At 44.3% G+C, this 26718-nt stretch overlaps 1 protein-coding gene across 14 annotated transcripts in view; it reads left to right on the top strand.

The window, feature by feature from the left end:
- Positions 1 to 26718, top strand: part of adgrl2a (adhesion G protein-coupled receptor L2a) — an 840245-nt gene that overhangs the window by 658691 nt on the left and 154836 nt on the right. For all 14 annotated transcript variants that reach the window (XM_059983762.1, XM_059983755.1, XM_059983763.1 and 11 more), the window contains one exon: positions 26490 to 26599. In XM_059983762.1, the coding sequence (XP_059839745.1) occupies positions 26490 to 26599 (110 nt within the window). The remainder of the gene's footprint in view (positions 1 to 26489; positions 26600 to 26718) is intronic.

The raw sequence follows: 26718 nt of genomic DNA, 5'->3' as shown, positions 1-26718 counted from the left end.
TCACTGGTGTGGAAGGCAAATACAATGTCAGCATTCATTTCAAGAGGATGAGAATATAAAAGCAAAGATGTAATGTTGGAGCTTTACAAGACATTGGTCAGACTGCATTTGGAGTATTGTGAACAGTTTTGGGTTAAGAAATCCTATCTGAGAAAGAATGTGCTTGTGTTCGAACGGGTCCAAAGGAGGTTCACGAGTACGATCCTGGAAATGGAAGGGTTAATGTTTGAGGACTGTTTGATGCCTATGCTCCTGTACTCAATGGAGTTCAGATGAATGAGGGCCAATCTCATTGAAACTTATCACATATTGAAAGGTCTGGATAGCGTGAATGCAGAAAGAATGTGCCCTATAGTGTGGGAAACGTAGGACCAGAGGGCACCGCCTCAGAATAGCAGGACAGAGATGCAGAGGAATTTCTTTCACTAGGGGGTGGTGAATCTGTGGAATTCATTGCCACTGATGGCTGTGGAGGCCAATTCATTGGGTACCTTTAAAGCGGTGGGTGAGAGGTTTGTGATTAGTCAGGGCATCAACGGTTATGGAAAGAAAGCAGGAGAATGGTGTTGAGGGGGATAATAAATCAGTTATGATGGAATGGGAGAGCAGCATTTGGTTCCTATGTCCTCTGCTCTTATTTCTTCCACTGAAGGAGACATTCTTGAGCTGCATGAGGAAATATGGCGGATGCGGCTTCACTTGTAACATTTAAGATTGGGTAGGTACTTTGAGAGGAGGGGTTTATGTGGAAGTAGATGGGACTAAGCAGAAGATCAAGCCAGCTTAGCTGTTCAAAACACATAACACAGAGTAACGTGATTATCACATTAATCTATTGGGTTTCATTCTAACAAAACATTTCCTCTATTCCCCACATTCAATCCCTTCTCTGAAACCAACTTGATTTCTTTATTTCTCAGTGTTAACCCCTTTCCCCTTTGATGGAAAGTAGCTTCCATCTTCAAGACCCAGCCTCAGCCCCCCACTGTCCAGGCCATGCTCTCTTCTTGCTGCTACCATTGGGCAGGAGGTTCAGGAGTGTCAGGACCCACATCACCAACTTCAGGAAAACTTATTACCCCTCAGCCATCAGGCTCAAACCAGAAGGGATAACTTCACTCAACTTCTTTCACCCCCTCACTGAACTTTTCCCACAACCTAAGGATGTGGTCACTTTCAATGACTCTCCTCTCAGGTTCTCGATACTCATTGTGTATTTATTTACTATTATTTCCCTCCTTTGTTTTTGCTGTGAACGTCCACAAGAAAATGAATCTTAGGGATGCACGTGGTGACATATTTATTTAGAAGTCAGTGTGGAATAGGCCCTTCCAGCTCTTTGAACTACGTTGTTCCAGCAGCCCTACAACCCCGATTTAACACTAACCCAATCATGGGACAATTTTACATGACCAATTAACCTACCTATAAAACTTTGGACTGTGGGAGAAAATTTAAGCACTCAGGGGAAACCACACATTCCATGGTGAAGATGTACAGAGACCTTACCGTATGATATAGGAGCCAAACTAAGCCATTTGGCCCATTGAGTCTGCTCTGCCATTTCATCATGGCTGATCCATTTTTCCTCTCAGATCCAATCTCCCGCCTTCCCCACATATCCCTTCATGTTCTTGACCAATCAAGAATCTATCAGATAAGACTCGGCCTCCACAGCTGCTAGTGGCAAAGAATTCCACAGACTGATCGCTCTCTGGCTAAAGAAATTCCCTCTCACCTCCGTTTTAAAAGGACATCCCTCTATTTTGAGGCTGTGTCCTCTGGTCTTAGACTCTCCCAACATAGGAAACACTTTCTCCACGTCCACTCCATCAAGGCCTTTCACCATTTGATGGGTTTCCATGAGGTCACCCCTCATTCTTGAGAATTCGAGTGAATACATGCCCAGATGCATCAAAATCTCTTCATATTATAGACAATAGACAACAGGTGCAGAAGTAGACCATTCGGCCCTTCGAGCCTGCACCACCATTTTGAGATCATGGCTGATCATCTACTATCAATACCCGATTCCTGCCTTATCCCCATATCCCTTGATTCCCCTATCCATAAGATATTGACAAGCTATTCAATTGAAAGCCATTTTTGTGACCCTCCTTTGAACCCTCTCCAGTTTCAGCACATCCTTTCTAAGATAAGGGGCCCAAAACTGCTCTCAGTACTCCCAAGTGAGGCCTCTCTATTGCTTACAGAGGATGTTGGATTGAGCTTTGAACTCAGACGCCCTGATATGCAATAGCATCACTCTTAACTGCTGCTCTACCTTGGCAGCGCTTAGTTAAGCTTTCCAGCATCTGCGTTTGTGTTTATTTCAATTTCCCGGGATGTTGGCTGAGTGCATCCACTTTCCTTGCTCTCCCTCTCATTATCCCTATGAATCTGGAGTTGTCTCCAACTAGGCAGCAGGATGGCAGTTAACATACATTCCCCTCGGTGAACGGGATGTGGAAGGAAAGCATCTTTAAATTTTAAAAAGCCTGCTGTTAAGGCACTTAGAGCCAGTGCTGCTATTTGAAGAATAGCATTACAAACAATCTTCGCTCCTGCAGCAAAAAATGGTGGAGACATTTCTTATCCACCACCTTCTGGAACGGGAAGTCTACAGAATGTGGTGGGTACAGCCCAGTCCATCACGGGGAAGGCCCTCCCCATGACTGAGTACATTTACATGGAGCGCTTCAAGAAGTCAGCGTCCATCATCAAGGAAGTCAGCTAGTCAGGCATCATCTATGGAGACAAATTAACAGCCAACATCTCATGCCAAGGACCCTCAAATTATTTCCTCTCCATAGATACTGCCTGACCTACAGAGTTCCTCCGGCATTTTGTGTATGTTATTCTGGATTTCCAGCATCTGCAGAATCACTTGTGTTTATCCATTATCAAGAGCCCCTTATTGTCCACGCAATATTCTTCTCTCACTACTAAGATCAGGCAGCAGGTACAGGAGCCTTAGGGCCAGGTTCAGACACAGATATTACTCTTCAACCGGCATGGTTCCTGAACCAGCGTGGATAACTTCATTCACTTCAACTCTGAATCCCACATCCTGTAGACTCACTTACAAGGATTCTGCAACTCATGTTCTCAGTATTATTTATTTATTTCTAATCCTGTTGATGAAATCCCTTATCGCTGAAACCGTCTTTTCTAGGCCCTCCACTGGACCATAAGATAATAATACAAAGGAGCAGTATTAGGCCATTCGGTCCATTGGGACTGCTCCACCATTCCATCATGCTGATTTATTATCCCTCTCAACTCTAAAAGTAGTGGATACAGCCCAGTCCATTGCAGGCAAAGCCCTCCCCTCCTCTACAAAGAGTGGTACCACTAGTAAGCAGCACTGCTCATCAAGGACCCCACCATCCGGGCCACGGTCTCTTCTTGCTGCCACCACCAAGCAGAAGGTACAGACAGCCCAGCACATTGGTTGTTAGTCTTTGTTTATGTATAGTTTTTCATAAATTCTATTGTACTTTTTTATTTTCCTCTAAGTGCCTGCAAGAAAGTGTATCTCAGGGTAGTACAGGTGGCCCCCGTTTTTTCAACACTCGCTTTACGACAGCTCACTGTTACAAAAGACCTACATCAGTACCTGTTTTCGCTAACCAAAGAGGATTTTCGCTTTTACAAAAAAAAGACACCCGCTTTATATGTGTGTTTACCCCAAGAACGACTACCATGACTGAAGCCTTGCGCGGGCAGTTGTGTACGCATGCATGTACGTGCGTAGGCGTGTACGTGCTGATTTTTTTCCTCCAAATTGATTTTGGCTTGCTGTCTTCCCAATTCTGATAAGTGAAACTACACCGTACCTACAATATTACTTTATATAGGCTGTATATTTATCATATCATTCCTGCTTTTACTATATGTTTGTGTTGTTTTTGGCTTTATGTGTTATTTGGTATGATTTGGTAAGTTACTTTTTGGGTCTGGGACCACTCAACAAACTTTCCTGTATAAATTAATGGTAATTGCTTCTTCACTTTACAACATTTTGGCTTGCAAATGGTTTCATAGGAATGCTGTACCTTTGGCTAGCAGGGGAAACCTGTATATGGTTGTACTTTACATATACCTATACATAACAAATTACTTTAGCTTTCACTGAATTCAAGAAATGAACCTTGATCTGACATCACTGTATATTATATTTGATAAGGCTCTTGGATCGGTACTTTGCCAGCCTTATCACTGCTTAAAGGATTGGTACTGTGGCACACTGGTTTGTATAATGCTTTACCGCACCAGTGAACAGTGATCATGGCTGGTGTCTGGAAGGATTTTCTTGTTCTTCCCAGGACTGCATGGATTTCCTCCCACATTCCACAGATGTACGGGTTAGGGTTAGTAAATTGTGGGCTTGTTATGTTGGCTCCAGAAGCGTGATGACGCTTGCAGGCTGCCCCCAGCGCACCTTGGACTCTGATGGTTGTTGACACAAGTGTTGCATTTCATGGTATTTTTCAGTGTACACGTGACAGATAAGGTTAATTACTAATGGAGCTTGCCTTGTTCCCAATAGTTGCCTCACAATCAATACGTCCACCCTGCCCATGGACTGTTTGTTCCACTCCCATCAGGGAGGAGGCTATATAGCATCCACGCCAGGACTACCAGACTCAAAAACTTAGCTCAAGCAATAAGGCTGATTAACACCTCCACCTAGTAACCCATCCTCCACACCCCCACCCACCACTGCTTTCTCATTTCCTGTCCATCATCTTATGTACAGACACTCCTGTGCCTAGTGTCACTTTATGGACATACAATCAACCTATGTATATAAGCTAGTTTATGTTTTTATAGTTATTGTGTTCTTTATCTTATTGTGTTTTTTGTGTGCTGCATCGGATCTGGAGTAACAATTATTTTGTTCTCCTTTACAACCGTGTGCTGGAAATGATGTTAAACTATATTGAATCTTGAATGTTGAAGTAGCAGAGGGTTGGAGACGGTTCTCACCGAACTATTCATTTTGGATAAAACCCACACTCCCAACACCTTGTGTTCTGGCAGCAGGACTTAGCTTTCAATGAGCAGGCAGTTTTTATCACCACCGACTGGTGCTGTCGTTAACCTTTGTCCTTCACCTCTGGTTTCTACCTCCAGATTGGCAGGAAGCTGAGGGCAAAGCACACTCAGCTCTCCTCTTTGCCTCCGGGGCCTTAGTCTGTAATTGGTCAAAGCTCAGGAACAAGCAGCAGAGGTCCGTGGCTGGAGAATATAAAATTCACCTTCATAAAATTGTCTGCTACACATCCTAAATGCCTGGTTAATAGACACCAGCATGCTGACAGCGAGGATGTGTCGTCAACAGAAGAAAATGTTTCTTCCACCTATTGTGTTGTCCTGGAGGCTTTGAGTCTGTATACAATCAGGCAGGTTTTTCAACACAATTACCTGGCCCTGAGGAAACCTAAGGCCATAAGATATAGGAGCAGAATTGGGCCATTCAGCCCATTCAAAGCTCTTAGATAGGCACAGGGATGATAGAAAATTATGAGTGGTTAGTCAATGACTTTTCCAGGATGGAAATGGCTAACACCGGGGACATGATTTTATGGAGACTGGGGTATAGGGGGTTGTCAGATGTAGTTTTATTTTACACAGATAGTGGTAGCTGCTTACAGTGTCCTTTTAGGAGTCAGAGAACATGTCAAGGAATTCCCCCACACCTTGTTCTAGCTTCTTCCCATCCCTCCCTTTCTTTCCAGTTTTGATGAAGGTGCCTCGGTCTGAAATGTGGCCTGTTTATTCTTCTGTGTGGAGGCTGTTTATTTCTCTCCATAGATGCTGCCTGGCCTGCTGAGTTTGTGTGTATTACTCTGGACTTCCAGCATCTGCAGAATCTCTTGTGTTAATGACTTGCAAGCCGAGGACTTGTTCAGTCCACTATCAGGAATACTCGGCCCCTGTTCTGTTCTCTGACAGGATTTCTGCCCATCTCTCTTGCCTTGTTTACCCTCTATGACATCATGTTCCTTTCTCATCTTTGATCGAAGTCCCACTGTTTCACGATTCATGATCAGACCAATTCTACAATAAGATGGACCCTTGGCCTCACAATCTACCTCGTTTCTCGGCGGATTTAAACTTTATTCTGAATTGTTATTACTTTGCCTTATTCCAGCTCACTAATTTGATTTGTATAAACAATATTTAAGACAAGCTTTTATCGTAACTCGGGACATGCGACAATGTTAAACCAATCCAATCAGAGGTTGTCGAAGACCCATGCCCATAGCCAAGGTCTTCAGCCTTATATCTGTCCCCACAGATGAAGCATGACCTGTGGAAGATACCGGTTTTATTCCCCTGTATTTTTTTTGTAGTTTTCTATCATTTACAGTCTTTAAAGTTTCTCTTTCTTCTGGTGAGACTGGGATTGAGATATGACAGAGAGACATTCAAGTGAGCCCTCTGTCAACAACAGGGTTGCTGTCCTCACCACATCATCAGTCCTCCCTCTCAAACCTCTCACCAGGTCACTGAGCAGTAGCTCACCCCTAGGAAACCTTCACTGCTCTATTTGTGTGTCGTCTGCGCAAGGCTGGGTAATGGCTTTAAAAGAAATGTGGCTGGAGGATGCTTCCTCCTTACTGCTGAACAAGTGGGAGTTTTATTTTATTTTGTTATTTAAAGGTACAGCAGAGTAATAGGCCCTTCCAGCCCAACAGACCTGCATCACCCAGTCATAAACATGTGCCCTGCGGATTGTGGGAGGAAACCGGAGCAGACACGGGGGAGAATGTATGTACTCCTTACAGCCGGTAGTGGGAACGGAATCCAGTCTGCTGGTACTGTAATATTCTTATACTAACAGACAGAGTCATAGAACACTACAGCACTTTCAGGCCTTTCAGCCCATCTAATCCATGCTGAACCATTACTCTGCCTAGTCCCATCAACCTGCACCCAGACCATATCCCTCCATTCCTCTTCCATCCACGTACCTATTCTGATTTCTGTTAAATCTTGGAACTGAACCCACATACACCACGTGCTGGTAGCTCATTCCCCCTCATGTTCTACTTAAACATTTTACATCTCACCCTTAACTCACGTCCCTAGTTCTAGTGTCAACCAACCTCAATGGAAAAAGCCAGTAGAAAGGGAAGAACATCAAATTTTCCTTTTACCTTTTCCCTCTCCCTTCCCTCTTCTTCTTTTCCCTACTCTGGCCCTTCTTGCCTCTTCTTCTCACCTGCCTATCACCTCCTCCTGGTGCCCCTCCTTCTTCCATTTCTCTCATGGTCCACTCTCCTCTCCAATCAGTTTTTTTCCTTTCCAGTACATTACCTCTCCCACCTACCTGACATCTCCTCTCACCTTCTGCTTAGTCCTCCTTTTCCCACCGCACCTTCCTATTCTGACTCCTTTCCTGAAAAAGGAGTCTCAGTCCAAAATTTTGACTGTTTATTCATTTCCATAGATGCTGCCTGATCTGCTAAGTTCCTCCAGCATCTTGTGTACATGTTACACCAAATTTCAAGCATGTTTATCATTATGGCCTGCATTTACTCTATCTATACGATTAATATTATGTACACCTTTATCAAGTCTCTCCTCATTCTGCTACAAAGGATTGTCAGGCCATTTTCCAACATGCTCGTCAGCTGGTTTCTCAGACTGTGATTTTGGAAAAGAAACATCCCATCAGTTAGTGACAAATTATTTGTAGTGTTTTACCTTCAAACACAACACACAAGGCAGTGGTTTATCATGCTTGGGAACACGCCAAGGGTTATGTCACCAGCTGCAGCTCATGTTCTGGGAGCTGGTTGCTATTGATTTTCATTATCTCACTCTCCTCACCAGATTTACAGAATAACATTGAAGCAACCATTTGCCCTCAGGTGCTGTGACTTTCATGGTTATGGACATGCATTTGGGCTCCCATGGCAACTGAATGTAAAACTGTGTTTGCTTGCCTCATGTGGTGGCACAGTGTGTGGCTGAGAGGGGAGATCGTGGACCTAGACGGCTTGGGTGTGCTCAAGGCCACAATGTAGGAGCAATGCATTGTGGGAGATGCTGAAGCATCATGCTAAAGTTGAAAGACTATCTTTATTTATCATATGTCAGAGGCCTCCGATGGTCAGGTCGTCCATGAATGTTGCGTCCTAGTTGTCTAGGTATACTAGACTGGGCAGTACAATATGGAGAGCAAGCTGTTTCCCATGCATTAGGTTTCTCTTCTCCACGCATCAGATGAACCCAAAGGAATGGCAGAGACCGATACAGTTTGACACCAACAGCATCGCAGGAGGTGCCAATCAGTGTTGAACTCAACATAGGACTGCCTTAGGACCCCAGCTCAGGGATTATCCCTCAGGGTTTACTCCTGAAGCCTTCCCCATGAGTGGGTGTAGCCGCAAGGCGGAGGAAGTTTGAAATCGTGAGAAGTGAAAAGGGTCATTTATACCCAATTACTGTTAAGCTGGACCCTTCTCTCCAAAAAGCCTCTATTTTTCTATCATAAATATGCCTATCCAAGTTTTTTTTAATGCCCCTGAAGTATTTTTCATAATGTATAAGACATTATTAATCCTATCCTGTATTACATTTTGGAATTGGGGAAAAAACTGGAACAGCTACAGGAAACCCATGCATTCATGGGGAGAACGTACAAACTCTGTGGCGGGAATGGAACCCAGATTGTGATCCTTGGTGCTCTAAGGTATCATGCTAACCTCTGTGATACTGTGCGGCCCATAATGTCCTTATGTCCAGCAAGATCCCGTCGCTAATGACACTCCCACAGATCAGTCTATTTCTGTCCTTTAGTACTCCATGACTACACTACAATCGCGATGGACATTGGATGATCAGACTGGGCATGTGTGACTGTAAGAAAGAGGCATGTAAACATTTGAAGAGGTATAACCTATAGAACATTAGTCCATAGACATAGGAGCAGAATTAGGCCATTTGGACCATCGAATCCGCTCCGCCATTCCATTATTTCTGATTTATCATCCCTCTCAACACCACTCTCTTGCCTCTCCCCCCCCCCCCACCCCAGTAAACTTCCTTGCTGTTATATTGCTAGTACGGCATAGGTCCTTAAGACTTTATGGACCATAAGACATAGGAGCAGATTTAAGTCATTCAGCCCAGCCCATCCAGCCTGCTCCAATATTCCATCTTGGTTTTTTATTATCCCACTCAACACCACAATCTTGCCTTCTCCCTGTAACCTTTGATGCCCCTAATAATCAAGAACCTATCAACCTCCACTTCAAACGACTTGGCCTCCACAGCTGCCTGCGGCAATGAATTCCAGTTTAACTGTCCTCTGACTAAAAAATTTCCTCCTCATTGCTGTTCAAAAGGGACATCCTTCTATTCTAAGGCTGTGCTCTCTGGTCCTAGACTTCCCCACTATAGGAAACATTCTCTCCATATCCACTCTGTGTAGGTTTTTACAATATTCAACACGTTTTAATGAGATCCCTCTCATTCTTCTAAACTCCAGTAAGTACAGACCCAGAGTTATCAAACATGTTAACCCTGTCATTCCCAAAATCATTCTTGTGATTGTCCTCTGTATCCTCACCAATACCAGCGCATATTTTCATAGATAAGGAGCCCCAAACCGCTCACAATACATCATGTGCAGTCTGACCAATGCCCTGTAAAGCCTCAACATTACATCCTTGCTTTTATATTCTAGTATAGGGAAAATCTATAAGACCATAAGACATAGGAACAGAATTAGGTCATTTAGCACACCGAGTCTTCTCCGCTATTCCATCATGGCTAATTTATTATCTCTTTCAGCCCCATTTGCTTGCCTTCTCTAAATAACCTTTGGCACCCTGACTAATAAAGAACCTGTCAATCTCTGTAGATGTACAGAGCATGAAGTAGGACATGGTAGTATCCCAATTAGCTTGAATTTTCCCAACATGGACACCATGGTTAAATGTTTTTGCTGTCTAAATCTATGTGCAGTCCACACCAGGAACAACCAGGTATACAAAATTATGAGGGGTATAGATAGGGTAATCACAAACAGGCATTCTCCACTGAGACTGAGGTCATGGGTTAAGAGTGAAAGGTGAAATGTTCAAGGGAAACTTGAGGGGGGATCTACTTCTCTTAGGGGGTGGTGAGAGTGTGGAATGAGCTGTCAGTGGAAGTGGTGGATGCAGATTTTATTTCAACACTTAAGTGAAACATTTAAGATACATGGATATCGAGGGCTATGGTCCAGGTACAAACCTATGGGACTAGAAATCATAATAGTTCAGCACAAACTAGATAGTCCAAAGGGCCTGTTTTTGTGCTGTAGTGTAGGAGCCTAAGACTTCTGCTCAGTGCTGTATTTGTACATGGAGCGGAGAGCAAGTTTGTAAACCTGGCGGGAGCAATAGATGTTGGGAATGGCGAGAGTGGAATGCCGTGGGAGGGGTGTGGGACAGGTGGCAGAGGAGGAGTGCCAGGGCGGAGCTGAGGTCAGGATGGCATAGGTACAGAAGCACCCAGCCCTGAGACAACAGGCAAGGTCATTTAATTCCAAATAATTGGTTTATTGATCATTACAGGATGTCTCTCTGGTGCTTCCCACTCCTCCCCTCTCCCTTCCCCTTTCCCCTTCCCCTTTTCCCAACCATGACTCCCCACTCCCTGCCCCTTTTCCATTCTCAGTCCACAATAGAGACCCATATCAGAATCAGATCTATTATTACCTGCATGTGATGAAATTTGTATGTTTTTGCAACAGCAATAGAGAGCAATACATAAAATTACTACAGTACTGTGCAAAAGTCTTGGGCACCCTATCTATATATACAGTATGTGCCTAGAACATTTGCACAGTCCTGTATAATTATAAGGGGATAGACAGGATAGATAGTAAAAGTATTTTTCCCACACTGGGGTTTGTCAAGGAGCCAGGATAAAATTGAGTTTATTGTACAGGTACAATGAAAAAATTTGCTTGCAGCAGCATCTTAGGCACATAGTTTCAGACAACACACAGAATATAACTTATACATAAATTAGAGGCACAAGAGATTCTGCAGATGTTGGAAATCTTGAGCAGCATGCACAAAATGCTGAAGGAACTCAACAGTTCTGGCTGCATCTAAGGAGGGGAGCAGTCAACATTATGGGCTGAGAACCTTTATCAGGAAAGGAAGGGGGAAGAAACCCCATTAAGAAGGTGGGTGGAGGAAAAGGAGTACAAGCTGGGAGGTGATAGCTGACGCCATGCGAGGGGGAAAAGTGGATGGTTGGGGAAGGGAAGATGAAGTAAGAAGCTGGGAGGTGATAGGTGGAAAAGGTAAATGGCTGAAGAAGAAGGAATGTGATAGGAGAGGAGAGTGGACCATGAAAGAAAGGGAAGGAGGTGAGAAACCAGAGGGAGATGGTGTGCAGGTCACGAGGGTGGACGTAGAAAAGAAATGTAGTGAGAGATCCTCGAGAATGGGAGATGGGAAAAGGAGAAGAAAGGGGTGGGGGTCAGAGGGATGGGATTACCGGAAGTTAGAGAAATTGATGTTTATTCTATCGGGTTGGAGGCTACCCAGACGGAATATGAGGTGTTACTCCTCGGACCTGAGTTTATTCTGCACTCCTTCAAGCTTATTGATTGTAGGGTCTCTTGAGTTCCACCGTTATCCTAACAAGCTGTGCAGTACACAGCTGGGCAGTCTATGCTACTGGGCCAGTTGAGGCCTGTTTCCAAACGCTTTGATTGACTGAGTTCATGGCAAATGCAACAGCCAAGAAATGAGAGAAGGGGAACAACTTCAGATTCACAAAGCACCAGATGCAGATGGAATGCATCCAAGAATATTAAAAGAAAAGCTCCGTTTTAAAAAAATGGCAGTGTTGTTAAAGGGGAAAATCTGCTGAGCTTGTTAAAAGCTGGGCAGAACCAGAAGACCAAGAAACGACTAATGTAATTCCCATCCATAAAAAAAAGGTCAGAAACATGATCTTGGGAATTATAACCCAGTTAACTCGACATCTGCAGTGGGGAAATTGCTGGAATCTATTATAAAGGAAGCGATTCAGAAGCATTTAGTAAGAATAAAGGCCAATAAATCAAAGTCAGCATAGGTTTGTGAGAGACAGGTCAACCCTCACAAATTTATGAGAATGTTTAAGGTACGTAACAGAGTTAGCGGCTAAGAGTAATCTTGTAGATATTTATCCGGACTTTTAAAAGGCATCTGATAACATTCATTGTAAAAGGCCGCTGACTGAATTGGAACTCATGGGATCACAATGGATGTTGCAAATTGGATAATTAATAGGAAGCAGAGGGGTTGTTATTGGTTTATATTGGGCATTGGTGACCAGATGAGGCGAGCAGGGATTAATTCCAGGGATGTTGCTCTTTCTAATATTTTATTAATTAGGAGAATGAGAACATTGCAAGCAGAACATCAAATTTTGATGCTGCATCCAACTCTGAAGCCAAGCATGATGGTGCATCAGGGGAGAGAGAGAGCTGAGTGGTTTTGGGATTGTGGAGGGTACTGGAGCGATGAATATTGTGAGTGAGGGGGAGGAAGAGAGTGAGAGAAAGAGAGATGAATGGCATCAGGATTGTGGAGAGTGACTGGAACAATAAATATTGTGTGAGTGAGAGATAGAGAGAGAAAGAGAAAAGAGAGTGCTGTCAGGAGAGAAATAGAGGGAGAGAGGGGGAAGGAGAGAGAAAAAAGAAAGAAAGAGAAAAAAGAGAGGGGGAAGGAGAGAGAGATGAGTGATGTCAGGATTGTAGGGGGTACTGGAGTGATAAATGTGTGTATGAGAGAGAGGGGAGAGAGAGGAGTAATTTAGAGATTTGGGATCTACTGTGATAAATACTGTCTGTGAGTGAGAAAACTTACTCAGGAGTGATGTTGGCATTGTGTGTGTGTGTGTGTGTGTGTCTCTAACACTTTTGCACAGTACCATAGACAAAGGAGGATGTGGGGAGTCTTGGACCAGAGGGCAGTGTCTTAGAATACAAGGACACCCATTTAAACTGAGATGATGAAGAATTTTTTTGCCAGAGGATAGTGAATCTGTGGGATTCATTACTGCAGAAGGCTGTGGAGGCTGATAGATTCTTGGTTAGTAAGGACGTCAAGGTTACAGGAAGAAGGCAGGAGAATGGGGTTGAGAGAGAAAATAAATCAGCCGTGATGGAATGGCAGAGCAGACTTGATGGGCCTAGTCACCTATTTCTGCTCCTATGCTTTATAGTCTTCAACAATGGCAGCCACAATGATCTTTAAAAATATCCCAGAACAGGGGTTCCCAACCTATTTTTATGCCGTACACTAATACCATTTACCCCGGGTTCAGGTCCTACAGGGAAGGAAATCTGCTCTTACATTTTACTATCTTGCGGCCACATTCCTGACTCTCCAGCTAAGTTCCATTTGCACAAGATAGTTTTCTTTAGTTGCATCCAGCATTGTTTTGCTTGAGTTTTGTCGCACTGTCTGGGGAAAGATCAATATTTTTGGGCCTTGCTTAAGATGTATTAGAGACCCATAAGATTAAGCAGCCCTGAAATGAACCCTTTGGTCCAGCTTGTCTAATATGACTAAGAATGGTAAATCGGTAAATTTAAAATGGGGTACAGAGGAAAGCATTGTTTTGCATGCCTTGCATACAGATCAATTCATCAAATCAGTGCAATGAGGTAGTACCAAGAAAAACGTCAACAAGGTGCAGTATTCGCAAAGACCCTAATTCAGTTTTCCTGCATTTGGCCTCTGGTCCTTTCCCATACTATCCAATTGTTTTTGTTATGTGCTGTAATTGTACCCAGCTCGACCACTTTCCATAAGACATGGAGACAGAATTAGGTCATTGATCTCTCCATCCTGGCTGATTTATCATCCCGCTCAACCCCATTCTCCTGCCTTCTCCCCGTAACCTTTGACACCCTGACTAATCAGCACCGCTTTAAATATACCCAATGACTCAGCTCCCTGGCAGCTTGTTCCATATACCCACCATCCACGTAGGAGAATTTTACCTTCAAACCTTTCTCCTCTCACCTCAAACCTGCACCCTCTGGTTTTAGACTCTCTTAACTTGGGAAAAGGATGAATACCCACCTCATACGACATGGCGTATAATGAGGATAACCCTGATGATGTTGTATATCTCTACTGCTTTCATATTCAGGTGACTATCTAAAAGGCTCTTAAACTCCTCCAGACTGCCTGCTTCCATTATTAACGCAAACGCGAGGAAATCTACAGATGCTGGAAATTCAAGCAACACACACAAAATCCTGGCGGAACGCAGCAGAGTTAGTCCTAACGAAGGGTCTCGGCCCGAAACGTCGACTGTACTTCTTCCTATAGATGCTGCCTGGCCTGCTGCGTTCCACCAGCATTTTGTGTGTGTTGCTTCCATTATTACTCCTAATACTCTTCCAGGTAGCTACCACACTGTGCAAAAAACTTGTTCATATTGTCCAATCCAAGCAGCATCCTGCTAAACCTCCTTTGCATCCTCTCCACAATCTCCATCTCTACTAGACTCCTGGATTTTGATTAATGGGTTTCCACTTGTGTAAGGCCTAAATGCCGTGCTCCGGTTCCTATTTTATTCTGCTGACGAATTCATTGCGGCTTCCCTCGCCCTGCAGTTAGCTCACACTGCATTAAGGTGACACCATTTAAACAAAAGCGTTAGGCTGAAGTGTGAGGGGGGAGTCCCACTGCTGTAAGCCAGATGTCTGCGGAAAATTAACCAGGCATGAAGAATGACTGATGAAGGGGGTCCCTGAGCTAACACAAGAATCGTGAAAAGTATTAAGACCGGTTTGGAAAAGGATAAATGTTACAATACGTAGGAATCTTGGAAAGGGGATAATAAAGGAAAGTAAGAAAAAAAAACAAAGTAGTGATCAAAAAGTAATCAAGATCTGATACAATCCCTCTGAAAAGCTGGAAAGACTTAGCTTGTAATCTTTCCCATCCCCGAACCTTCTTATTCTGGCTTCTTCCACGTTTCTTTTCAGTCCGATGATTGGTCTCAGAGTCGCCCATTGGGTGAGTGGTGCAGGAACCTTGGGTCCACACCACCAGTTTCGGGAGTAGTTGCCCAGCGGGCTCCTGGACCGACTTTACTTGCTTCAGTGCTGAACTGGCTCTGTGGCAGTGGGCATACTTTTACACACTCTGTGGTTCCTGGTGTCTGCATTATTATTTGTTCCCTTTTTTTCTGTTTGCAAACTTTGATTATGGGGCAAAGGCAGAAGAATGGAATTAAGAAGGAAAATAAATCAGCCAAAATGGAATGGTGGAGCAGACTCGATGGGCTGAATGGCCCCATTTTACTCCTGTGTTTTATAGTCTCCATAATCCAGCTTCTCTAACACAAAATACCTTTCCACCTGTCTTGGTATCATCTGCAAATCTAGCCACAAAGCCATCAATTCGGTCATCCAAATAATTGACATGTAGCATAAAAAGAATCGGTCCCCACACCAATCCCTGCGGAACACCACTAGGCACCAGCAGTCAACCAGAAAAGGCCCCCTTTATTGCCAGTCTTTGCCTTCTATCAATACTCATATCATTACATGACATCAATCTTCCTCATAACACCTCAACTTCCATTTTCAATGCCCTGACTGATGAAGGCCAGCATGGCGAAAGCCTCCTTCACCACCCTGTCTGCCTCTTTCAGGGAGCTACATACTTGTCCTCCGAGGGCCTCCTGCCCAACATCACTCCCCAGGGTCCAGCCGTTCACTGTGAGTCCTGCCTCATGGACACACATCTGAATGCTGGCCAGATCTAGTCATTTGGGCTGAGGAATCCAGGCCACATGCAGGGATCAGTGAGTCAGTGAATATCATCAGGACACCAGGTCCAGATGGGGTGCCTGAATATCCAAAGAACTGAGAGGGAAAATATGAGGCCACGACTGACATTTTTAGCAGCTCTAATAACAAGTGGAGCTGCAACTGGAGATTGTGGTATGTGATCCCGGATTTCAGATGTACACAGAGTGAGTGATTCAGCAGCCTGTCCACTGCAAGATACTGCCCTGTATGTTTTTAGGGTTATAACTAAGAAGGCAAAGTAGAACTCAGCACAGTAATCAGTGCTGCTGTAACACACACAAAATGCTAGAGGAACTCAGCATGTCAGTCGGCATCTAGGCAAAGGAATAAATAGTCGATGTTTTGGGCTGAAACTCTTCATTCCTTTCCATAGATGTAGACTGACCTGTTGGGTTCCTCCAGCGTTTTGTGTGTGTTACTCTGGGTTTCCAGCATCTGCAGAATCTCGTGTTTATAATCCGTGCTACTGTGCAATTCTTAAACTCAGCCAGCTCCATCATGGGCACTAGCCTCCCTAGCATCCAAACATCTTCAAGGAACAATACCTCAGAAAGGCGGCATCCATCATTAAGGACCCCCATCATCCAGAACATGCCTGCTTATTGCTACTTTGTTTGTGTGTGTGTGTGTACACACATGCACTTCTTACTGTATTGCACAGTTTTTATTATTATGCATTACATTGTACTCTTGTCACATAACAACAAATTTCATGATATATAAACATGATTCTGATTCAACTACATTTAACCCATATTAGGGATCTAGGATTGTAGTCCGCAGGGCAGTTGCCGCATTTACAAGATTAGCTTTACTTGTCACGTGTACTTCAAAACATACAGTGAAATACATCGTTCTGAAAAACATTTTTCTGGGGCAAACTGCAGTTGTCACCCTGCTACTGCCGCCAACAGAGCATGCCCAATCCATACCAACCCTACGTTTTTGGACTGTGGGAGGAAACAGGAGCACCCAGAGGACACCCACATCATCACGGGGAAAACAGACAAACTCCTCAGACAGAGTTGCGGGAATCGAACCCTGGTCAGCAATTGCTGTAAAGTGATTGCGCTAGCTGCTAGGCTACCATGTCGCTCATCTACACTTCTGTTCTGCTTTCCAGAGCTGCTCTGTTCTGCTGGTAGTTCACTAGGGTCAGAGTTAGAACGTTACAGGTCCTTCACTCCATAATATTCTGTCAACCTTTTGGTCTTCTAAGATCAATCTAACCCTTTGCACCGCCTAGCCCTCTATCATCCATGTCTATCATCCATCTGTCTAAGAGTCTCTTAAATATTCCTCATTTATCTCCCTATGTCACCACATCTGGCAGCATCTTCCATGGATTACCACCCTGAGTTAAAAAAAATCTACCTCTGATATCCCTCTTATACTTTGCTACAATCACCTTAAAATTGTGCGCCCTTGTAAACCGTACAGCACAGTACGGGCCTTCGCTCCACAATATTGTGCCAAGCTCTTAACATAGTCCAAGCTCAATCTAACCTTTTCCTTCTAAGCAGTCCAAAGCCCATCATTTTTCTTTCATCCATGTGCCTGTATAAGAGTTTCCTAAATGCCCCCAGTGTATCTGCCTCTACCACCAACCCTGGCAGGGCTTTACACACACCCACCGCTCTCTGTGTAAAAAAAAATTACTGCTGACAACCCCCTATACTCTCCTCCACTCACTTTAAACAGACGTCCTCTGATATTTGCCATTGTTGTCTGGTATTCTCTCTATCTATAGCTCTTGTCAGCTTACACCTCCATCAAGTTGTTTCTAATCATTATCGTACCTCCCCTTCACAGCTGAAAGCTAGTAGATGGTTTTTCTTTATTTATTGAATTAGATCCTCCCTCAATCTTTTAAATTCCAGTGAGTACAGGCCCAGAACCCTCTCATACTTCTTATTCTGAGGCTGTGCCCCCAGCTCGACACTCAGCTTAACCGTTAGAGACGGGAGACCAGAATTAGCCCATCAAGTCTGATCCACTATTTCATCAGGACTGATTCACTTCCCTCTCAGCCCAATCTCTTGCCTTCTGCCTGCATCCCTTTATGCCCTGACCAATAAAGAGCCTATCAATCTTGGCTTTAAATATACCAAATTACTCAGGCTCCACAGCCACCTGTGGTAATGACTTACACAGATTCACCACTCTCTGGCTAAAGAAATGCCTCCTCATCCTTTCTAAATGGATGTCCCTCTATTCTGAGGCTTTGTCCCCTTGTCTTTGACCTCCCCTGCCCCCACACCCCACCTTAGGAAACATAGGAGAGTAAGGTAGAGAAATGTTTCCTCTTTTCAACATCTGAATGTTAGCTTTATTCAGAGGGTAGCAGGTGCTGAATTTCTTCAGTGGATAGTTTTCTTAATGGTTAGAAAAAAAAACCATAGCTTGGCACACTTGGTTAGGAGTCTGTTGATGCCCAGGATTGGCTCTGGGCCTGTTCCCGGTGGATTTTAGAAGAATGAGGTGGATCTCATTGAAACATAATGAACATTGAATGGCCCAGATCAGGGGTTCCCAATCTGGGGTCCACAGACCCTTCGATTAATGGTTAAGGTCTATGGCATAAAAAAGGTTGGGAACTTTGGCCAAGATAGAGTGGATATGGAGGGTATGTTTCCTATAGAGACCAGAGGGCACAGCCTCAGAATACAAGGACATCCCTTTAGAACAGAAATGAGAAGGAATTTCTTTAGCCAGAGGATGAGGAATTGGTGAAATTCATTGCCACAGATGGCTGCAGTGATTAAGTCATTGGATATATTTAAAATGGAGGTGATAGGTTCTTAATTAGTAAAGGTCCAGGGAGAATGATTTGTGAGGGATAGTAAATCAGCCATGATAGTGTAATGGAGCAGAGTGAGCCAAAAGGCCTAATTCTGCTCCTATATGTATGGTCTTATTAGCCAAGGAACGGTGCTTGTTCCTATTGCGATCTTATCCTTTTTCTCCATTGATAGCCGGATGAGGAGTGAGACAGGTGGGAAATATAAATAGGCAGGTGTGGTTTAAAAATAGTCTGGCACTATCCACAAGATGGTCCAGCTGGTCGAGAAGGAAGGTGACCTTTGCACCAGAGAACTGTAAGAGGTTTATGATATCCGTGAGCTGCAGATTCCCTGCATGCCAAAGTCCGGGTTGTGTTGCTGTTGCAGAGATTTGTTGTGCTGTTCTGAACGCTTGTCAGCCCTTTTGGCCCAGTTCGTAATTGATGCAAACTATTGTCGGGGTCATGCCAGTCACAAACCCAAACTCAATAGAGACGGAAAATGTGCAAGGTAGACATTTCAAAGGCTCTGAGCTTGAAGGGACGTCATTACAATTTGACATAAAGTCTTTAGAAGGGCATCTGAATTGCCTCTAAAAAAGGCACAACTTTCTTGAGGATGTCTTCAACAGACCTTGAGGTTATCAATGTAAAGCTTTATTGGAGGTTGAACTAAGACAAAATATCTGAAGTTTGACCTGTGAAGTGCGCATTTGAGTCAAATATTTTGCATTTTGAATCAGTAGCAGTGGAAAATAGTCTTTCAATTGAAATTAATCTGAAAAAACATATCAGTTCTAATGCAACGTCATAACGTCCCTTTGTCTCCTTGGCCCTCTGAGTTTCTCCAGTGGTCTGATCATTGTTGGAAAATACCACCCGATTGATGATCATCACTTTGCGGCTACATTGGAGCAGGAGTCCTGGTGTTGAGGGAGATACTGTCACAACCACGGACATGCTGCAGAGTCTGAGTGCACTTGCAGGTGGGCAGCTGATAGAGTACGCCAGTCATGAACAGCAGAATGCCCTCATTCCAGACAGTTAGGATTTCTTTCTAACTATATTTACCCTGCTTCAACACTCACAAAACGCTGGAGGAAGTCAGCAGGACCGGCAGTGTCCATGGCAAAGAGTACAGTCGTTGTTTCGGGCCGAGACTCTTCAAAAGGACAGGCCTGCTTGCTTCATTTTATTTCAATCTTGTCAAACCTTGATTGAAGAACGGCGACGACAATGCTCCCTGCTTTCCATAGTCCATGTTCCGGGAACGAAGAGAAGTGATTTAGATAGACCCTTTTGAAGGAGAGGTATTAATATCTTTTTGGTTACTACCTTCGAGCTGCAGTGACTTTAGTTAGTTTGAGAGTTTTAATTAGTGGCCCTGTTTGCATAGCTTATTGTTTACCTTTTGTTCTGTACAGTTCTTATTAAAGCTCACTAAGCTGTTCATCCATGTCGCATCTCTCCCTCTGTACTTGGGCCGTCACTGAACTCCTGTCAGCAGGCTGCTGTCGAAAGAAGGGACCGGTACACACACGCACGCACGCGCACACACACACACACACACACACACGCACGCACGCACGCACGCACGCACACACACACACACACACACACACACACACACACACGCACACACACACACACACTCACACACACACACACACACACACTCACACACACACACACACACGCACGCACGCACACACACACACACACACACACACACACACGCACACACACACGCACACACTCTGTCTCTCCTTCCCCCTCTATCATCCTCTCCTCCTCTCCCCTTTCCCCCTTTCCCTCTTCTCCCTCTCCCCCTCTCTACCTCACCCCCTCTCCTCCTCTCCCCCTTTCCCTCTCCCCCTCTCCCTCTCCCCCCCCCCCCACTCCTGTCATGGGACTTGGAGAAGTGACACGGAAGATTGTACACTGAAGCAGTGAGTTTTTGGCCTCCCGCGCCCGTTTGTAGCAGCAGTGACCTCTCTCTCCCTCACTAGTGAGAGAGAGCCTGTCTGAGATACCAAAGTGTTGGGATGAACTGTAGTTTTTTGATGGACTCTGTCAAGGTCTTTTTGGGGGTTTTGCTATTGCATCTGCTGGAGCAGGTGGTGGGGAGGGGAAGGGAGAGGTTTAATACATTTGCTGCCAGGGAAGGGGGGGGATTTGGGGTTCTGATATTTCTGTCGTTCATTCTTTCTTTTCTGTTTTGTGGATATCTGTGAAGAATAAGAATTTCAGGTTGTATGCTGTATGCCTTCTCGGGTATTAAATTGAACCATTGAAATTGTTATTGGATAAAACACATCACTCACCAAGACTACAACCAAATTGCTGGGTGCCATCATCAAGAAGGAAAGTTGCTCCCTTTGGTCCATGAAGGAAAGGCTTAAATTAAGAAGAGTGCTTGATGTTCCTGGTCCTGTATCTATGGAGTTCAAAAGAATGTGGTGGGATCTCATTGAAACCCACCATACTGAAAGATCCAGCCAGAGTCAACGTATTAAGCACTTTTCCTAAAGTGGGAGAGTTTAGGACCAGAGGGCATACCTAGAATAAATCAGGGGTTCCCAACCATTTTTATACCATGGACCAATACCATTAAGCTAGGCGACTGTGGCCCCCATGTTGGGAACCCCTGGAATAGAGGGACATCCCTTTAGAATGGAGATGAAATGTAATTTTGGGTGGTGAATCTGTGGAATTCATTGCCGCAGATGGATGTGGAAGCCAAGTTATTAGGTGCGTTTAAAGCAGAGATTCATAAGTTCTGGGGGAGAAGGTGGGAGAATGGGGTTGAAGAAAAATCAGCTATGACTGAATGTTGGAGCAGGCTTCTTTATAGGATGAAGAACAGTGGATGTTTCGGGCCGAGACCCTTCGTCAGGACTGACAAAGGGTCTCGGCCCAAATCGTCGACTGTACTTCTTCTTCTTGATGCTGCTTGGCCTGCTGTGTTCCACCAGCATTTTGTGTGTGTTGCTTGAATTTCCAGCATCTGCAGATTTCCTTGTGTTTTCATTTTCCTGATGCTCTCTTAACCAATCATCTTTTCCCTCTCACTGTAACCCTCTACTCCCTAGTTTTAGACTTCCCTACCCTAGGGAAAGGAATGTGACTAACCGTGTTATCTATAACTCTCATGATAACTTTCTACAAGATCTCCCTTTATTCTCCTACATTCCAAGAAATAAAGACTTGGTCTGGCCAAGGTCTCCCAAAACGTCGAGCCTTATAGTCCTGGAAAAATTCCCCATGAACTTTTTCTGCACTCTTTCCAATTTAACCTCCTCTTTCCTATGATTGGGTGACCAAACCTTACAAGGAAAGGTTAGTAAGCTGGGACTTTTCTCTTTCGAGAGAAGGAAGATGAGATGTTTCTAGATAGAGGTTTTCAAGATGTTAAGAAGCATATAGACAGCCAGAAACCTTTTCCCAGGCAGGAAATGGCTAGTACAAGGAGGCATCGTTTTAAGGCCTTTGGAGGAATGTATAGGAAGGATGTCAGAGATAGGTTCTTTACAGAGAGTGGTGGCTGTGTGGAATGCCCTGTCAGGGGATGATGGTAGATACGTTATTGGCATTTAGGAAACTCTTAGATGGGCATGTGGATGAAAGAAAAATGGAAGGCTATGTGAGAGGGATAGGTTGATGTTGGAGTCGGTTAAAGGCTTAGCACAATTTTGTGGGCCGAAGGGCCTCAACTGTGCTGTACTTTTCCATGTTTTAAAACTATTTTCTGTACTTCCCAATGTAGCCTCATTAACAATTTGTTCAATTACAACATAATTTCCCAACTCCTACGCTCAGCACCCTGACTCATGAATACCAGCCTGCTAAATGCCTTTGTCACCAGCATTTCAACCTATGACACTGTTTTCAATACGCAAAGTTCAAAATTTATGTACTGTCAAGCATGTGTAATGGCTGATTGGTAATGTTTCACTGCTAAGGCTAATGTAATGGCTTCTCTGTAATGTTAACTGCTGAGGTAATGGTTTCTCTGCAGCAGAAATGTTTGGGTTATGACTGGAGATAATTATGCATGTTAGCCAATCAGGATTCTGTTGCCCTGTCTGTTGATTCTGGAAGTTGTTGGTTTTGCGGGCTTTTGCCAGAGGGTGAGAACGGGGACGAAGAGAGAAGACGTGAATGGAGAGATTCAGTTGGCCACCAGACGGAGTCGACCCCGAGCGGGGGTCCGAAGGTCAGCAATGCTCGGAGGAAATCGAGTGGTGGAAGACAGACTACTGAGTGAGCTCCAGCGATTGTGCACAGACTGCTTAATAAAATTGGCGCCCTTTTTCTTTTACATTTTGTTTCTCTGCTAACCACATAGTCAAAGTAAGAGTTATAAAGCTTAATCATTTAATCGCATATTGTGTACTGTTTGTTATTTCGGGGTACTGATTTGTAACAGGGAACACATCGCGCAGCATCCACCCAATCGAGAAATTTGGCCGGGCAGGGGGGTTTTATCGCGCCTGAGATCAAGCCACTAGGCGAAGCGAGTGTTACACATGTATATGTCATCACGTACTACCTTGGGATTCATTTTCTTGCAGGACTGACAGGAAAAATAAGTAAATACAACAATATGCATAAACAATGACTGACAAATAACCAATGTTCAAAAGAAGACAAATCATCCAAATAATTTAAAAACATATATAATACTGAGTTCTAGAGTCCCTGAAAGTGAATCTATAGATTGTAGAATCAGTTCAGTGTTGAGGTGAAGGAAGTTATCCACGCTGGTTCAGGAGCCTGATGGTTGTAGGGTTTTAACGGTCCCTGAACTCTTCTATTTCAAGATGAATTTGGATAGGCACATGGATGGAGGGATATACTTCAGGTGCAGGTCAATAGGACCAGGAAGAAAAATAGCTTGGCACACACCAGATGGGCTAAAGGGCCCTTTTCTGTGTTGTGGTATTTTATGACTCTGTGATTATCTGCCTCCTCTGGTTCCTGACTTCCTGCCTGAGAAACACACTGTTTCCATAATGATTCCATTAAAACCTCTCAGAATGTTGCAGGCCTCTGCTAAATCCCCTTTTGACATTCTCAGAACACTGCCAGCCACCAGAAAATATAACTGGCCCAAGGTGCTGTAAATGTGTCACAGCGGTAAGTCCTGGCAATGCAACGCGGTTGGTGGATTACTGTATTTTTATTACTGACTGCTTCTGAGGGTCTTTGCAGGATCTGCAATTCCTTCAGCTGCCCCCACCCCATTCACTGTTTACCGTTGCTTAGCATTATGTTTGAAAAAGAACTGTAACTTCACTCTGCAATTATCATGGAGCAGCACCTACAAAATATTGGGGGAACAGAGTAGGTCGGTCAGCATCTATAGAGAGAGAGAGAGAGAGATGAACAGTTGGCACCTTGGACCTAGACTCTTCATCAGGACTGGAAGGGAAGGGTCAGAGGTCAGAATGAAATGTTGTGGGAGGGGAAGGATACAAGCTGAAGGTGCTGGGTGAGTCCGGATGAGGAGGAAGGTGGGTGGAAGGAGATAGGCGAAAGAGGGAAAGGGCTGAAGAAAAATAATTGGATAGGAGAGGGCAATGGATCTCGGAATAAAGGGAAAGGGGGTGGAGAACCAAAGGGAGAGGGTAGGTCATGAGGAGAAGCTGGGAGGTGAAAGAGGGAAAGGGCTGAAGAAAAGGATTGGATAGGAGAGGTCAATGGTAGGAGGTGAGGAATCAGAGGGAGATGATGGACAGGTCATGAGATCAGGGGAGAGGAAGAGAAGGGGTGAGAAAGCTAGCAGAATGTGGGAAAACAGAGAGTGGGGGTAACAGAGGGGAATGGTTAGAGAAATCAATTTTCATGCCAACACATTGAAGACTCCCCAGGCGAAATATGAAAAATTACTCTTTTATTCCCCTCTATCGATGCCTCCCAACCTGCTGAGTTCCTCAGGCATTTTGTGTGTGCTGCTCTGGAAAACAAAATATTAAGTGCAAAATAGAATCCTACAATCAGAAACAAGTCTATGGTAGTGCAGGAAGCGGACCTGCCTGCACGGACTTCTGATCCCAGACCTCACCAATTTAGGGGCCTCACTGGCCTAGAGGGTCACCAGCTCTCATCCACATGGCCTGCAGACCTCAGTCATTAACCTCGAAGTTCACTGATCCTCGACAACAGCGCCGACACACCTGACATCCATTCATGGGGATTGCTGGCCTTCAATGCTGCCTGACCGGCTGAGTTTCTCTAACATTATGTATGTGTGTGTTGCTCAAGATTTTCAGCATCTGCAGAATCTTCTGTGTCTCTAATTTTTAACCGAGTGCTCTGGAAGACTGCAGATGTGGCCTCATACTGTGCGGTTCCTGACTTGAAACGTCCTTGCGACCACGTTCTATTACTTCTAGTAACCAGCTCTGATAACTCCGTGGGCCCTCTCTGCTTACGGACCCACTGTGACTGTGTATGTGCTTGCAATGCACGGAAGAGAGTTATTTCACCAGAACGAGCAAATTGCAGGCCAAGTGTTATCAGTTTTTTTTTTGCAAAGACACTCACGGGGAAATTGAAGTTTGATTGAGTCTGTGTGGTGGGAGTTCTGACAAGGGTGACACTTCCCTGTTGATCGTAATCACAGCTCGGCTGGTGTTAGTGCATCAACACTCGTCTTCGCAGTTTCTCCCCTCAGTAAATTACAGTCTGATTTCAGTACATAATGTCCTGGCCAGAACAGTATAATATGTTAGTGATCCCGACAAGTCAATAAACGTGAAGCATTTTTGTTCAATTAATGGATTTTTGTCCCCAGCAAAAGCAAACACCAAACAGATTGCAGCATTAAGATATACCAAGTGGCCACTTTATTAGGTACAGCAGTGCATCTGCTCATTAAAGCAAATATCTAATAGCCAATCATGGCAGCGACTTAAAATCATGCAGAAGTGGTCGAGAGGTTCAGTTGTTGTACTGATGAAATATCAGAATGGGGAAGCAGTGAGATCAATATGTATTGCTTTATTTGCTGGTAATGACAAATTAATTACACACAGTGGCCACTTTTACCTCGTGTACCAAATGAGTGTATGTTTGCATTCTGCTGCTGCAGTAGCCCATCCACTTCCAGGTTCAATGTATCGTGCGTTCAAAGATGCTCTTCTGCACATTACCATTGTGATGTTTTGATATTTGAGTCACTGTTCAGCTTCTTGTCAGCGTGAACCAGTCTGGCCATTCTCCTCTGACCTCTCTCACGAACCAGATGTTCTCACCCACAGTACTGTCATTCATTGGATTTTTTTTTTGTTTCTCGCACCATTCTCTGTAAACTCTAGAGACTTGTGTGTGAAAATCCCAGCAGTTTCTGAGATACTCAAACCACCCCGTCTTGGCAGCCAACAATCATTTCATGGACAGAATCACTTAGGTTCACATTTCTTCCCCCATTCCGATGTTTGGTCTGAACAACGACTGAAGCTCTTGACCATGTCTGCGTGCTTTTATTCACTGAGTTGCTGCCACATGAGTGGCTGATTAGATATTTGCATTCAGGAGCAGGTGTACGGGTGTATCTGATAAAGTGGCCACTGAGTGTGTGTAATTTGCTTTTTGAATTGTTTGCTAACTACTCCTAGCAGTTGTTTTAGTTCATTGACATTCTACCCAGTCATTGAGGCATGACTGTCTGTTCTCCAGGAGTCTTTTCTTCTTGTCTGTATTGTTTTATTTGCTCATACTGACTAATGTAATATTAATTAAGTATTTTGAGCTATTGATCGGGCTACCTTGTAGTGTAGCAAAGCCTGCTGTCTCTTAACTGTAATTTCTGAATTTGGACTTCAGGCTCTGAATGAATAATCTCTGTTACAGGTGCAACAACCGAACGCAGTGCATCGTGATCACAGGATCTGATGTATTTCCGGACCCCTGCCCTGGAACGTACAAGTACCTTGAGGTTCAATATGAATGTGTGCCCTACAGTAAGTATTCACCCTTCAGACTCACCCACACTCCCTATACCTGCAGTGGGCTTGCAAGAACATGCGTCCTTAGTTAGGCACATAAGAGATAAAAGGCGGCGGGGTGGCATAGCGGTTAG

The sequence above is a fragment of the Hypanus sabinus genome, chromosome 11 (genome assembly GCF_030144855.1).
Source record: "Hypanus sabinus isolate sHypSab1 chromosome 11, sHypSab1.hap1, whole genome shotgun sequence".
In the NCBI taxonomy this organism is placed as follows: domain Eukaryota; kingdom Metazoa; phylum Chordata; class Chondrichthyes; order Myliobatiformes; family Dasyatidae; genus Hypanus; species Hypanus sabinus.
Note: the sequence above shows the minus strand (reverse complement) of the source record. Positions and strands in the feature narration are given on the sequence as shown.